General features: G+C 53.9%; 5 protein-coding genes across 5 annotated transcripts; 3 read left to right on the top strand and 2 right to left on the bottom strand.

Moving 5' to 3' along the window:
- Positions 1-1,501: 1,501 nt before the first annotated feature.
- On the top strand, positions 1,502-3,862 carry Aud_002230 (anoctamin family protein; the record flags this gene model as incomplete). The annotated part of the gene is made up of 3 exons (XM_043296231.1): positions 1,502-1,598; positions 1,676-2,166; positions 2,213-3,862. The coding sequence occupies 3 exons, from the start codon at positions 1,502-1,504 to the stop codon at positions 3,860-3,862; spliced, it is 2,238 nt and encodes a 745-aa protein (XP_043152166.1).
- Positions 3,863-4,420: 558 nt separating this feature from the next.
- On the bottom strand, positions 4,421-7,012 carry Aud_002229 (threonine/serine exporter family protein; the record flags this gene model as incomplete). The annotated part of the gene is made up of 1 exon (XM_043296230.1): positions 4,421-7,012. One exon carries the CDS (start codon positions 7,010-7,012, stop codon positions 4,421-4,423), a length of 2,592 nt encoding a protein of 863 aa, XP_043152165.1.
- A 1,396-nt stretch (positions 7,013-8,408) lies between these two features.
- Aud_002228 (glycoside hydrolase family 55 protein) lies at positions 8,409-10,977 on the top strand (the record flags this gene model as incomplete). Its single annotated transcript, XM_043296229.1, has 2 exons — positions 8,409-9,299; positions 9,352-10,977. The coding sequence occupies 2 exons, from the start codon at positions 8,409-8,411 to the stop codon at positions 10,975-10,977; spliced, it is 2,517 nt and encodes an 838-aa protein (XP_043152164.1).
- Positions 10,978-12,086: 1,109 nt separating this feature from the next.
- Positions 12,087-12,686, top strand: Aud_002227 (putative GPI anchored protein; the record flags this gene model as incomplete). The annotated part of the gene is made up of 1 exon (XM_043296228.1): positions 12,087-12,686. The coding sequence occupies one exon, from the start codon at positions 12,087-12,089 to the stop codon at positions 12,684-12,686; it is 600 nt and encodes a 199-aa protein (XP_043152163.1).
- Positions 12,687-12,838: 152 nt separating this feature from the next.
- Positions 12,839-14,789, bottom strand: Aud_002226 (putative GABA permease (Uga4); the record flags this gene model as incomplete). The annotated part of the gene is made up of 8 exons (XM_043296227.1): positions 12,839-12,999; positions 13,045-13,429; positions 13,483-13,569; positions 13,620-14,152; positions 14,202-14,349; positions 14,397-14,444; positions 14,494-14,639; positions 14,690-14,789. The coding sequence occupies 8 exons, from the start codon at positions 14,787-14,789 to the stop codon at positions 12,839-12,841; spliced, it is 1,608 nt and encodes a 535-aa protein (XP_043152162.1).
- Positions 14,790-15,581: the final 792 nt, after the last annotated feature.

Raw genomic sequence — 15,581 nt, 5'->3', positions numbered from 1 at the left:
GTCGCTCTCGGATGCCCTAAAACTCATTGCTTGAGACCAGCCACATTGGAAGATGGGTGAATTTATGCTTCGACTGTGGCTGTTGCCACTCATGGACCTTGTTTACTCATTTGCCAAGGGAAAAGTAAGAAACCGCCTATCCATATCTCAACTGGAGAAAATGGATGCCTTGCCTCACTCTGGCCCTTGCTGCTATAGTTGGAGATTTATCACTGGACGTTTGGCGATGATTGGCTGTTCCGGTTCACGGCAGTAAGGTATTTTACATCTTCGATACGGAATAACTTACACAATTAGATAAAAAGCGAGGGATTCGGCCCAGCTTCGGGTATTTTATGGTATGGAGATTACCACCCTTCAATTCGTTAGGCGCAGGCAGCAGCATTTCTTGTGCCAAGTTATGGTTCTATACAATTTTATCATGCTACCGTGGATTTTTACAAAGATAGACACTATGCAACAACTTATATAAGAAACCGTGTAGAGTCGGAAGCTGAGTAGTCTGGGCAGGGAAGAGCGAGAATGTATGGGAGAGAACAACTATATAACCGCTGCAAAGGACGGAGTAGCTGGCAAGTTAGTACCGAAGAACAATCAATCTCTCGTTGTTGTCATGGCAATAACCCATAGCATAGTGTAAGTGTCTGTGAATACTGAAACATCAAGCAAGGTCCTCGGTAAGGCTGATGTTGATCATACAGGACACGAACCCATCTAACAGTCGGGGCGGGAATCGTAGTAACCGGAGGGACAATGTTCATACTTCACACCAGCTGGCGACTGTGGAAGAAGCTTCCTTCAATAGTCTATGAGATGTAGGTTGAGGACTCCAACTGTCTGGCGTACCTACTAATTGAATAGGACCATGTGGTTCATGTCCTAGCATTTTACATCCCTGCAGAAATATGTGCCGCTCATCTCGGAGAAGTTGGTCGTGCTAACGGCCGTGTCACAAGTGGTTATGCTTGTTGTTATTGATGTGCATGACTCTATTCGGTATGAGCAATGATATCATGGATTTAATTGATCGAATACTTCACTTCGACCCTTGACTTATCCGCATCAATTAACCTCGACCAGCAAAGCTTAGGTATGCGCCCTGTAGGGCTGGCGCTTGGCACGGATCCTCGGCTCGCTCGAAAATGGTGATGCCTAAATGGAGATCCACTAGGACAACAATGAGAATGTCCGTTGACGAGTCACTATCAAAGCATGCATCAGGGGTGAGGGAGACTATACTTGCTAGTTAGGCCTCTGTATTTATGAGATATAGCTAATTGAGTCACTCGGATCATCATGGCAGAGCGCAGACTCATGGGACAATCTGACCAGAATCAATGCATGTGTTTCTGCGTCGTGTCTAAACAGGAATATCTTTGTATTAATTAATGCAGCATGGTGAAGGTTCTTGAAATCCTATTTGACTAATGCACATCGAAGCACTTCATTCTCCTCTCCACAGTCCACACACCGCTTCTTCTTCCCCCAGTTCCTCAAAAACATGGCTCTTCTCTTCTTCCACAATCATCGATTTGACCACACGGAGTTCGACAATCTTGGTGTTGATTGGGTGATCCACTATCAGTTCGAAGAAGTCGGTTCGTACTTGTAACGTCCCTGGACTTACCATCTTTGTCCTTTGTAAATGCACTGACGCACTGAGACTACCCTGCAGACACATCTCGAGCAATCGAGGAGTTCCAAAATTTGATCCATGATCTCAAAGCAGCACGACTCAAAATCCAAGTCAGACATGGTGATGGAGCTTCGTTGTTGGTCTGTGTTCGAGTCCCCCGCGACCACTTAGGACGTATGATTTACGAGTCGAGGTACTTCGCCGCCTATACGCTGCTGTCTTCACCGACTGACTTCACCAGAGTAAAAGACTGGCTGTATGGAGTCGTCCATGAACTTCCTGTTGCAAGCGACTACGCCGATGCCGAAACCCCCGCTGAAGAACTCCGATCGGTCTATCACGCTGTAACGTGGCAGAGACATCTGGGTGGTGCTGGCATCACTCCGAGGATAGGAAAATGGAAAAACATTGCGTCCGGGTTTCCGCTTCATGATCGGGCTGCTAATGCCGAGCTGCTGCGTAAGATGAGTCGATCGGTGAAGATGACCGATGAGGATTTAGATGCGATTCGTGCCTTGTTTGGCGAGAAGGTTAGTGGTCACAAAAATGAGGATAGTACCAAGCTGATGTTGGCAGACGGCATTTTATTTTGCGTTTATCCAGTCTTATTCATTATTTCTGGTAGTCCCAGCCGTATGGGGAGTCATCTGCTGGTCATATTTCGGCCCCTACTCTATCAACTGCGCACTGGTTAACTGTCTTTGGTGCATCGTTTTCGTCGAGTACTGGAAGATCCGCGAGACAGACTTGAGCCTGCAATGGAATGTCAAAGGGGTCGGAGCGCTAAAGGTCAACCGGCCGCAGTATGTCTGGGACAGGGAGGTGCAGGACCCTATCACAGGAGAAACCGTCCGCATGTTCTCCATGCGAAAGCAGCTGCTACGCCAACTCCTGCTTATCCCCTTTGCTACGGTTGCCACTGTAGCGCTCGGCACATTGATTGTTGTCACCTTTGCCCTGGAAGTTTTCATTTCGGAGGTTTACGTGGGCCCGCTCAAAGGGTATCTGGAGTTTGTTCCGACTGTGCTGTTTTCTCTCTCGCTGCCGACAATCACCTCGAAGCTGACGGACATTGCCACTCAACTGACGGAGTATGAGAATTACCGCACCCAAGATCAGTATGATCTCGCGCAGACGGCAAAGACCTTCGTGATGAACTTTATTACCGCGTTCCTCCCAACTATCTTGACTGCGTTCGTCTATGTCCCCTTTGGTGCGAAGATCATCCCTTACCTGGACATCTTTCAAGTCAGGGGCCTTCACTCGGCCATATCACCCGAGTTTCAGGTAGACACCTCCCGGTTCCAGCAGGAAGTAATCTACCTGTCCGTGACAGGCCAAGTCCTAAGCTTCGGCGAGGAGGTTATCCTCCCGTACGTGAAAAAGGTCCTCTGGAGAAAGTGGCGCGACTACCGCCTCCAGAAAACGCAAGCAGGCCGTCCACGCCGCTACTCTAAAATGACCGATCTTCTCCTGATCGATCCACCCTCGGAGGCAGCATTCCTCACTCAGGTCCGCAACGAAGCCGAAGCGGACGAGTACAACGTCCACGAAGACACGCTCGAGATGTGCGTGCAGTACGGGTACCTCGCCCTCTTCGGCGTCGCCTGGCCGCTTGTCCCTCTGCTCTTCCTGATCAACAACTGGCTCGAGCTGCGCGGCGATTTCTTCAAGCTCACCCTCGAATGTCAGCGCCCACCACCCATCCGCGCGGACTCGATCGGCCCGTCCCTCCAGGGCTTGGAGTTCCTGACATGGCTCGGCACTCTCTCGACAGCAAGTATCGTCTATCTCTACCGCAACGGGATGAAGGACGTCCACATGTCCTCGCTGCTGCTGGTCCTGTTCATCGCTCAACAGGTATACCTTGCGGTTCGCTTTGCCGTGCGCACAGGACTCCAGAAGCTGGGCTCAGGCACCCTCCGCCGCGAAGCTGCCAAACGCTACGCCGTGCGCAAGAGCTACCTGGAGACGTTTTGTGCCAGGAGGGTACATGGGAACGGGAAGCCGCGGGTGCGGTTCAATGACCATGTGGATGTGTATAGCTCCTCGACGGACTCGTCCCCGACGGATCCTGTACAAACCAAGTCGGCAACGCTGCACAAGGAGATGGCGTATGGGAGTGAACAGGAGGCAGAATTTTGGGACGAGCAGCGCTGGACGGCGGAGGAGATGGGTGTGAAGTTGATCAAGGCGTTGAGTGGAGAGGAAAAGAAGAGAGAGTAGCCTGCGGTAGTACATAGTATCTCGATCACCTTATTTAACGAATAGCACTATGTGGATCCGGGCGGAGATATTCCAGTAGCTCAGTGCATGGGAAAGTAGTCCACGCTGTACTGAACTTCAGCCCTACAGGGCGATGCCAAGAGAGCTTAATCCAGCAGACCCATAGAGCCTGTCTTACATGATCCCTCTCAGACTCCTGATCTTTTGCTTGATTCCTCCATTCTCAGTCTAACAATGCCGACAACAGCCATGGCATCAACGTCGACATCAACACCACGACCAAATTCGCCGATGTGATTCACCCGGCAGAACGAAACGTTCGACTCCTTATGCGAGGGCAGGTGAGACGAGGAGGATCATCAACGTTCATGGTTTATGCGTCTACTAAAACGTGGTGCGCCGGGATCTCGTGGCAGGGCCGAACTGGACGAGTCTCGGCCCTTTCTAAAAGACAACGGGATAAGGATACTCGTGCATTGCGAGCAATATTTGTAGCAGTTATTATCTAAATTCGCCCTCCACCGTAGACCTAGCGGCCAATTCGTACTGATAGACATGCTAGAAACTAAACAAGCCGCTCCGTCGCTTGCCATACGGATACACCACCAACGCAGCTATGAACAGCCCAACCGTGATTCCAATCGCCACCTGAACCATCCCAACCGCCAGCGTCCACACCGACGAATTGGTCGACAGACCCGCCCCCGGCTGAGACGTCCCGCTGGGGCTGCTAATATTGTGCCGGATCTGATCGGCCGACGCCACGCCAGTAATCAGCGACCCGGACGCTGCTAGGCCCGAGGGAACCAGCACAAAGATAGCGGGAAGGATGGCCGTGGCGGCGTGTCCGTGCCACAGGCGACTGTACAGGTTGCCCATGATGCCGATGGTGAAGGCGCCGACGGTGTTGGCGACCTGTGAGTTGGAGCCTAGCCTCTTCGTGCTGAAGTAGTTGGTGATGTACCCGGACATGGCGATGGTCGTCATCACAGGTAATTGTTTCCATTTGCCCTGGTTGATGACGAGCAGCCAGACGGTCATGAGAGCCACGAAGGGGAACCGCTGCACGTATGGGTTTTTGAAGGCCCCGGCTTTGGGACACTGGATGTCGGATACGGCTGACCCATCCATCAGTCCGTAGATGGTCGTCCCTACTGTGATGCCGTATCCAAGGAACAAGGAGTAGATGATCGCGTACACTATTCGGATCGACCCCGCGATGATCTGATGAGACTGCAGCTCGAGACTGCTGCACAGCACGAGGAAGCCGGGCAGGATAAGCGCAATGGAGGATTGGGCGATGGCGGAGAAACAGAAGAGAAACTGCCGCTTGCCGTCGATGACGGCCTTTGGAATGCTGCCAAAGGCACGGGCGAGAAACGACGTGAGGATGGCGGCCGTCACCTCAAAGACGTTTGAATAGAGCGCCGAGCGAGGTGCGAGTACCTGTTGCATGAGCCCGAGCAGACAGCCATTGATGAAAATGATGGGCATGTCGATGGGCCGAGCATTGAATGCAAACGGTCCCACAGTCGCCGACGCCAATCCGTACACCAATACAACGATCCACTTGTTGAATCGTGGAGGCTTCTTTTCGATCTCCTCCAGTTCCTGGATGGCCTCTTCCACCCCGATCACGTCATGTACTACATTCTTGTAGATTCGATGAGTGTTGGCCAACTTCTGCAAGTTGATTCCCTGAGCCACTCGAACCAGCTTCACCTCGGTCGTCCTCGTCGACGGATCGTCAAATGACATTATCATGCACCCGGGAAAATACAGAAATTGGCTGTCGACCTCGAGAACCTTCGCTGTCATCTGCATGTACTCTTCGAGCCGATGCGTCGGGGCGCCAAACGACATCAGCGCTTTGCACAGCTGCATAATGTACCGCTGTCGCGCAATTATCTCCGCGATTTGCACAGTCACCTGGATTTCGTCCTCCAGCCGCATGCCTCCTCCCCGTTGGGGTTGCTGTCCACCACCCAGGCGCTTCGACGCCGCGGAAAGGACCTCGCTAGACACAGGGGTGCTCGCGCCACTCATGCTGCCCGAAGCGCCAACCAGGGTCGACGTGGACCGGGTATGCTGTTTATTTTTGTACCACTTTAGCTTTTCCTTCTTTGGAGTCGTGGTCCCTGAGGTCCCGGCGTCTGAGGGCGATCGTTGTCCGGCTTGCCCAACTTGCCCGCCTCCTTGTTGCATGCCGCCATTCAGCTTCATCAGCTGCGCCAGAACACCCCCACCACCGGCTCGATAACGCAGCCCCGACTCGAGTGCATTGTCCCCCTGACCGCCCTGGCCGCCCTGCGTATCGGTGTGTGGGTATGGCCTCCCCCGCGTACTGCGCCGATTGCCGGACTGGTCCTGCGTCAGCTCACGGACCAGGCGGTGCGCTTCAGACGTGGATGTGGCTTGATGTGTCTTCTTTTCCTCGTGAGTCTTGTGCTTGTTGTCAGTCAAATCTCCCAGAGGCGCGTTGCCACCTGATGCCCATTCGTTGTGGTAGGCACCGGGGCCTAGGTCATCCCCACCTCGTTCAGGGCGTCCCAGCCGATCACTCCACCGGGACAACTTGCCGTGCACCGTGTCCCGCAGCCATCGCAGTTTGTCCTTGGCTGTGCGACTGACATTGCCAACGGCTGCTGCTGCGCCAATGCCGGCCGGTTTCTTCTCCACAGGGGTCTTTTCCGCTTGCTGAAGGTCTTCTCCCGTTGTCCGTTCCTGAAGAGGGGTTTCCGTGATGTCTAGCGATCCATGGATGTAGGGCGTGGATATGAGATGTGGCTGGCCCTGGCGTTGCGCTTGGTCACGCCGACTTTTTCGCTTTTCCTCAATCGAGCCTTCATCTTCACTGGTCTCGGGACCAGCAGGCTCTGGGTAGTCGACACTGAGAGCGGACCGGAAGCGAACCCGCTGTCTCCTCTGTGATGCTTCTCCATTTTCTCCGTCTGTCGGGGTAGTCTCTATAGTGGGGATTTCTTGCTTGTCTTCATCCTGGCTCGGCTGTTCAGCCGACCGTGGACTCCCTGGTGGAGCCGGGGGTGATCCCGGGCTTTCAGGTCTGCCGGAATCTTCGGTATTTTCTGATTCGGGTTGACTCTGATAGGTTTCGGCAGAACTCTCACTCTCTTGCCTGGAGTCGGACATATGGCTACCTCAGGATGACAAGCTTTGATCGGTTACGTCTAGCTCTTGTTAGCAGCGTCGCAAAGACTTGGCTATGTACGTACCCTGGCAGGAAGCAGAACACTTAGAAGGATATACGTACAATGCGGCTTGATCTTGTATCGTGCTCAGAGTAGCAGAGCCAAGCAGAGAAGATTCCACAAAGCCATCGCAAGGAAGAAAGATGACATGGTTCGCCTTGGAGGTGGCTAGTCGCCTGTGACTTCACCTATGCATGGTGTTGGCCACATGAGTTCGTCTGCTCGACGTCATGAACCAACGGGTCTCATCACCTGTCAGAGAATAAATGGATAGTCATTATTGATGTTCCGCAGGAGTAGACCTTCCCGAGCAACAGGTAAGAAGCACCATGGCTTTTGTTAGAGTGATTGTCTTTCGACTTGTTGTCGGCCTAGGCGGTTGCATTGAATGATAGCCTGAGGCGCAATAGATTCTTGACTTCGGTAGTCTGTTGACGTTGTTATTTACGTCGATGAGCTCCAGCAACGGAGGAAACTCCCGAGCCCGCGAACGAACCATGGTCGACACCAGACTTACTTCCGTCGAGATTTGGATTTCGCGTCTCATCTTATTCCCATGAAAATAATGGTATTTCCCCGAAAGTCTTCACGTGCGCATAAATCAACTGTACTGTATTGGCTTTGGGGTAAGCAACTCCAACGTTGAACCTCATGTTGTGGTGCTAGCAAGATTGCAATCCACACAGTACACTAATGACGAGACTCGTTTATCCCGCGATCTGAGTCATGGGCAAAGCATCCTTTCACCAACTCAATGTATAGAGGAATGAAATCACACATCACTTGAGAACTGGCCTGCAAGCTGAAGGTCGAGCATAGAGGCATGCACTCTGACCATGTAAGATGTATGTAAGCTCTCCCAATTGGGACACGGAGAAAACTGCCCCTGACGGATCTATGTTGGTCCGGCAGAAAAACGTATTTACAGTATTTATCGGTCAACTCCTCAGGAACTAGAGCTCTACATGGTATTACGTATTGCCCTGGAAGCCCCTGATCGCACTTAGGATTCAGGTCCAATTCCCTCATCATTCATCAGGTCTGGCAATCTTTCAAAGGATCTATCAGATCCTAATAATCGATAATCGATCTAATTCAGGGGGTCTCCTCTGCCGTCTGCTGGCCGGAATGACCGCTGTCGACGGACACCACTTCCCTGATCGGGCATCGCCTCATTTGTAAGCGTTTACGGCAGCGTTTCAAATCGGGGCCAAGTCGGCGCTGTCTCACTACATCGTCCTAGTACTGACGCTCACCTTTCTCTCTTAGGAAATTCCTGTCTGTTCTCGTGGCACATGTGGTGTTACCCGGCCATTTAAGCCCGGTCTTTCTGCACGATGATTGTTCAGCTTCGGGATAGCCAAGTCTTTTTGCTTTATACAAATCAGCTCTCTTTGATTGCGGTGCTGGGAGATGATGGAGCTAAAGATGGAGGACTATATATTAGCGATGTGTCGCCTTCTCCAATTGACAGTAAGACCGCCATTCCCCATTCATTCATTTGTTCTGCCCAGTCTCTCATCTTGCTTAGCATGCGTGGTCTCCTCTCCTTGACCGCGCTGGTCAGCACGCTGGCTGTGGCCTCATCTGCAGCTGTCGGGGCTCGTGCTCCTTCCTGCAGCGGTCCTGTCAAGAGCTCACCGACTACATACTGGCTCGCAAAACAGGACCACACCGGAAATCCGCGCGGATATGCCCCTAATGCGGGAGGGAACTACAACTACCCCGTCTGGCGTAATGTTCTGGATTACTCTGCGAAAAATGACGGCTCCGGCGACCAGACTGCCAGCTTGCAAAAAGCCATTAACGACAATGGCAGCGGTGGAAGCCGTGAAAGCTCCGGTGTCACTAGATACCCCGCTCAGGTCTATCTTCCGGGTGGTACCTACCAGCTGGGGAGCACACTCAACCTCCGAGTTGGCACGCTCATTGTCGGAGACCCAATTAACCCGCCTGTGATCAAGGCGGCGGCCGGGTTCAACGGCGACACACTCGTGAATGGATACGACTCCAAGAACGGCCCCCCGGAGACCAGTTTCATGACACTCATGAAGAACGTGGTGTTGGATACCACTGCTCTGCGACCTGATACTCGGATTACCGCTCTGCAGTGGGGTGTCGCGCAGGGTGCGGGTCTGACTAACGTCAAGATTAACATGCCGAATTATTCCACCGGTCATACTGGTATTCGTATCCAGGGGGGGTCTACTATTGCCATAACCGATGTGGTTGGTCCCCCGTCTTCTGTGCCGTGGTGGTCGTGCAGCTGACGGGTTATAGCAAATCAATGGAGGTGTCGTTGGCATCGACAATTCCAACCAGCAGGTCAACTTCAAGAACATCCATTTCAACGGCTGCACAACCGCCTTCAAAGCGTCCGGTGGCCACACCGCTCTGCTTCAAGGCGCTACATTCGAGAACTGCGGAGTAGGCATCGACATGACCAGCAACGGACTGGGGAGCTTGGTGCTGCTGGATTCAACCTCTGTCAACTCCGGGACTACGATCAAGTTCCACGACTCGTCCAAGGACGGTGGCAACCGCAACAGCCAGATCTTGATCGAGAACTTGTCCCATGACAATGGAAACCCCATTGCCCAAGACAGCAGCGGCAACGTCAAACTGGCCAGCACATCTCATGTCGACACCTGGGTCTGGGGTAACGTCACTCCAGGCCAGTACGAATCGGGAACCAGCTTCAGCACCAGCCGTCCCGGCGTGCTGCTATCTGGGGGAAAGTACTTTACGAAAGCCCAGCCGACCTATGCCGAGTACGCCAGCGACCAGATTGTCAACGTCAAGGCCGTGGCAGGCCACGCTGTCAAAGGTGACGGATACACCGACGACTCTGCTTCCCTCAACGCGATTCTGGCCGATAACGCGGCCAACTGTAAGATCAGCTACTTCCCATACGGCGTGTACATAGTCAAGGACACGTTGGTCATTCCGCCGGGCTCTCGGATCGTCGGAGAGGCTTGGTCGGTGATTTCCGGCGCGGGCGACGCCTTCAAGAATGCCCGCAGTCCCAAGGCTGTGGTCCGGATCGGCAACCCGGGCGACGTGGGCGTTGCAGAAATCCAAGACATGCGGTTCAGCGTGTCGGAGATCCTACCGGGAGCCAAGATCCTCGAAGTCAACATGGCCGGCAGCGCTCCGGGCGACGTGGGCTTGTGGAATACAATCGTCACTGTCGGCGGCACAGCCGAGACGAGCATCTCGACCAAGTGCACGAACCAGGACACCTCCCAGTGCATGGCGGCCTACATGGTGATGCATCTGACCAAGAGCTCGTCAGCCTATATCGAGAACTTCTGGGGTTGGACAGCGGACCACAACCTGGACGGCGGGTCGGGATACACCGTCATCTCGACCGGCCGCGGAGTGCTGGTCGAGTCGACCAAGGGGACATGGCTGACGGGAACTGGCTCGGAGCACCACTGGTTATATAACTACAATTTCCACAACGCGCAGAACGTCTACGCGGGTCTACTCCAGACTGAGAGTCCGTACATGCAGGGCAGCGGCGCGACTCAGACAGCGCCCGCGCCGTGGACAGCGGACTCTGCGGTTGGTGATCCGGACTTCTCCTGGTGCGCCGGCGGCGACCAGAAGTGCCGAACGGCGCTGGCAACCAACGTCGACGGCGGCAAGGACGTGCTGTTGTACAATTCCGCGGCGTGGGCATTCTTCGACGGCGAGTGGTACGGAGATTACGGGACTCAGTGCAGTGGAAACTGCCAGAGCAACATGATGCGGGTGAGCAACAGCCCCCAGAATCTGGTGTGGTACTCGATCAATACGCGCAAGACGAACGTGATGGTGCTGGACGGACAGTCGAATCCGACCGAGTACAATCACCCGGGAGGATGGGAGGCCATCATTCAAGCATACCGGCAATTTGCCTAGTCATCGACTAGGGGTGCCCTGGAGTACATAATCTTTTTCCAAATGTAGTAATATTTACCTGAGCCATCACCGCCACATGCGGCATTGCCACACCTCGGCAGTCCTACTTTATCCTACGGAAAACCGAGTAACTACAGTTACCATTGCCTTGTAAACTAGTCTACTTGATCACTTGTATAATTGGTGATATGCAATGGACCACGACCGAGCATACGTCATCATCTTGGCATCTAGGCAGCACAATATTCAAGTAACATAACACAAACAGGTCTTACAGGCTTGCTTACATGGCACAAACCTGGGCAGTCTCACTAAGCCGCTGATCTATGGATCAGCTCACGCCAGAGCCATTCATATTGCTTATTCACTGCGCCCCCCACACCGCTATTCCTGGCATGGCTAGACGAAGCATACGCAAGTGGATCCGTGGCTTGGTTCTGGAAAATACTTTACGATTCAGTAGCTACAGCCCTGTCGTCTGCCGCGCCATTAATCAAGTTCCTAAACCTGGAGACAAGACACTAGTCAGTAGCAGCCGACGATAAATTAATTATGATGTATTCAGCTTGGCTAGAGAGGTACTGTATGCATTTTCTTGGACGTAGATACATCATCCTCGACATCAACGTCAACAGAGAAAAGAAACTGTCCGTAGCCTGACCCTGACCTGGACACAGTGGACCCGATGATGATGCTGGAAAATGCGATTGGCAGATCCTCATCCGATCGACCCGTGGACGTCGTCATTGCTGTTTTTAGACTGGTTATTGGTAGACTGTGGATGGAATTGGAATTGCATTATTGTGATTGAACTCCGTACCTCCACACTGGCAGTACTTGTATGTGCATGTATGTATCGCCACGCAGTCACTGCGCCTTGTGGTGGAGCTGTCCCAGGGGCCAGGACGGAGTACCTGTAGGCTTTACTCGGATCTATTTATGGTGTATTGCGTTGGCAGTGTAACAACACATATAAAGTCGATCCCTAGCCCTCGTTCATTCACGTCTCCTCGCTCATACCCATACGCATACGCATACACATACACATACACACACATATACCATCACATAAACCAACCAAACCAATCAAGAAAACAAGACCAGGCAAAATGCAACTCATCCACCTCGCAGCCCTCCTCCTGGCGACCTCCGCCTACGCCCAGGATAACAACAACGCAATCGGCTCCCTCGTCTCAGCAGCCAACAACATCGCCGCCGACGGCCAAAACGTCGCCTCCAACGTCCGCGACGACGCTACCTCCATCGCCTCCGCCTTCGAGACCGGCGGCGCGGCTGCCATCTCCTCCATCACCTCTGAAGGCGGCTCCGCCGCCTCAAACGTCCAGTCCTGGGCGACCTCCGTCGCGTCCGACGCACAGTCCCGCGCCTCCGATGCTGCGAGCAAGGCTTCCTCCGCCTGGAGCGATCAACTGACTACCTTGACGGGAACGAACGGGACTCCCACTGCGACTGAGACGCGCTCGGCGAGTGCGAGCACGGGCACGAGCAGCACCACTGCGACGCTGACGGATACTACCACCTCGACGAGTGGGTCGTTGACTACTACCATGACCCGGACGAGCACCAGTACCGGTGCGGCCGGCACCTCGACCTCGACGTCTCAAGGGGCGGGTGCGCAGGCGACGCCCTTCCTGGGGGCGGGGATTGTGGGTGTTGCTGGTGTGCTGGGTGTTATGGCTGCCCTGTAGATGGGTTTAGAATGATTTGAGAAAAGGATTTGAGGAGGAGGATGATTCGCTGATCACGTTATGTCTATATACCTGGACCTGTACATGTACTTCTGAATGATTAAGACCAATATGACAATGACAACATCTGATATCCCATGAAATACAACCCATCAATCCGTTGAATCCTTTTCTGGCGGCGAGGATACAACCTCCGGCGAATCAATGGTCATCTTCGGGCCTGTGTACCATTTGCGCGCAAACAGGAAATAATACGTCATGCACGCGACCCACACAAACCCGTTGATCACAATCGTGTAGTTCATCGTCGACGCTGTAGCTGTTAGCATGATTCGTAGTCCGCAAAGACAGAACTTACGAGTAGGATTCGGTCCTCCGCTCGGAAACATCGACAGCATCAGCCCAAATACCAACCACAGGACGGCCACAATGGCAATCGGCCGGCTCAGCTTCCCCGTGTAGAACTCGCCCGGCCGGAAGTGCCTCTTGCTCCAGATCACGCGGCACAGAATCGGGGTTCCCCAGGCGACGTAGTTGCTCGCCACGAACAGGGAGAACAGCGCGTTGGCCGCGATTGAGTTGATCAGGCACAGCAGGCCGGCGACGATGCACACGGCGACGAAGCCGACGATCGCCCGTACGGGCTGGTAGCGGATGCGTTTACTGACGTGGCGGAAGTAGCCGGAGAAGGGGAGGGCGCCGTCGCGCGAGAATGCCCATGCTTGGCGGGATGCAGCGACGATCTGTTGGTTCATCAGTACTGCCCCCTGCCTACTTTCTCAGAGCTGGAGCTTACCAAACTCAGGCCGACCAGGAATTGAATGACGATCAGCACACCCGTAAAGCCAAGAGCTCCTTTCTTGCCGAGAGCGTCATAGTAGATCTAGGCTGTCAGTTTGCTTCCGCACGTCCGAAGGGCTGGAACTGCCGTACCTGCGCCATGGGCTGCCCGAACTTCGTGCCCATCGTGTTACTCACGTCCGGGTCCATCGTCGCGGCAATCACGGACAGGACCAAAAATCCCAGGACCGTGGCGCAACCCGACGACCAGATGATCCCCAGCGGCACCGACTTGCCGGCATGCAGCGCTTCCTCGCTCATATGCACGCACGAGTCGAAGAACCCGATCGACCAGATCGGGGCAAGGAACGCCAGCACAAACGCCCAGCCCGTCGGCCACGTCGTGAGGTTCTCCACGTCCCCGAAGACATACGAGCCCGGGTTGAGGGACTGGCCGCGGCTGATCTTGCCGACGGGAAGCGCCACCACCGTTGCGATGATCATCGCCACGTTGATGAAGATCGAGAACGTTTGGATCTTGTTCATGATCGACCCGGCGAACACCGCGCACACGGCGTGCACAAGAATCACCCCGACATAGACACCGTAGATGGTCCCGTTGGATGCGGACCATTCTCCGTCACGCGAGATCGAGATGCACGCGAGCAGCAGCAGCGAAAGTGTGTCTGGACCTGTGAGCGACGACTCGTCATCGAGCGGGGGGCATGGACATACAGTCAACCGAGCACATCCCACCGATTAACCCAAGGGTGTTGCTGTATCCGACCAAAAAGCTCAGCGGGTTCTTGTACTTCTCACCCGCGAAATAATGTGTCCACCAGTATAAACCTCCAGCCGTAGGCATCGCGGACGCCATATCCGCCTGTTGTCGTTAATACAGTGCGCAATCGACGATAATCTGGGACATACCATCGCAAGACCGACAAAGAAGATGAGGATACTCGCCGTAAACCATCCCTATCACTATTAGTCGCGTCCAAAAAGGAAAGTAAGAAAAACAACGAACCCAAACCATGCCGACTGGCCCAGCTGGAAGCGAAAACGCAAGCGTGGATGCGATCGAGGGAACCAGGCCCATAATACTGAACGCGACCGCAAAGATTTCTAGCGTCGAATACTGTCGTCGCAGCTCCTGCTTGTAGCCCAATTCCGCTGCTGTAATCAGTATGCTGCGCGTCAAACGTCAAAAGCCTGCGACTTACCCAAGAGCTGCGTGTCGTCGACCACCTCTCGATGGCCGCCGGCGCCATGGTCAGGGCCTGTGGCATCGACGGTGGTCTGCGAGCGCATCTTCAGGAGCATCTCAGCGTCCAAGCAGTCTCAAATGACTGCAGAATCGATGATCATCAAGGATGGTGAGGACGAAGACTGAAGAAATCGGGAAGAGGTCAGCCCAGCGGGGACGATGGAGTTATCTGCATCGGGTCGGACCAGTGAACAGGTACCGCGCACTAGATAAACTAGAGGGATATGGTGTGAGCACTTGCAAAGTCTAAAAACGACCGTCTGCAAGGACATTGGATGAGACATTGGACATGGGAGACCAGCACGAAAGGGGGCTTTCCTGGAAACTCCGATAGGGAATCGATCGGCGGACAGAAGAGCGGGAGATGATCGTCGCGGACCATTCAGACGACATTATGGGGTCTGGCTGAGGGCCTCCACAAATCCACAGCTTCTAGCTGGCCATGGATGATGCAGCCCCCTAATCGGTAGTCCATAAAACGGTCTCCTTACTGATAAAGACGCTAATACGGAGTCTGATACCCACTGATCATGATAAGCTGAGTGAATTTCGCCCTACAATGGTGGTTCCATGGACCTGGAAGATCTCGAGTTCATCGCTCACGGTCGGGTGGCATCTGGTTGGACAGATGCGCCATGTCCCATGGGCACGCTCGTGGTCTGGCCGGCGTCGTCCGGAAATCAGAGGGCGTGGTCCTGCACTGAAGAGGATGCGAGTTGCGCATTTCAAGGTGACACTTGTGGAGAGACACGGTCTTGGTTCATCTCATTCTATTGATCAATTGAATTGCCTAGAACGCTAGGCCTGCAGGCTGTAATCTGCACCGAATCCTTCTAGTATCCTCCGTA

This window comes from Aspergillus udagawae (genome assembly GCF_001078395.1).
Source record: "Aspergillus udagawae IFM 46973 DNA, scaffold_11, whole genome shotgun sequence".
In the NCBI taxonomy this organism is placed as follows: domain Eukaryota; kingdom Fungi; phylum Ascomycota; class Eurotiomycetes; order Eurotiales; family Aspergillaceae; genus Aspergillus; species Aspergillus udagawae.
The sequence above is the reverse complement of the archived record's forward strand: the minus strand, read 5'-3'. Positions and strand labels throughout refer to the sequence as shown.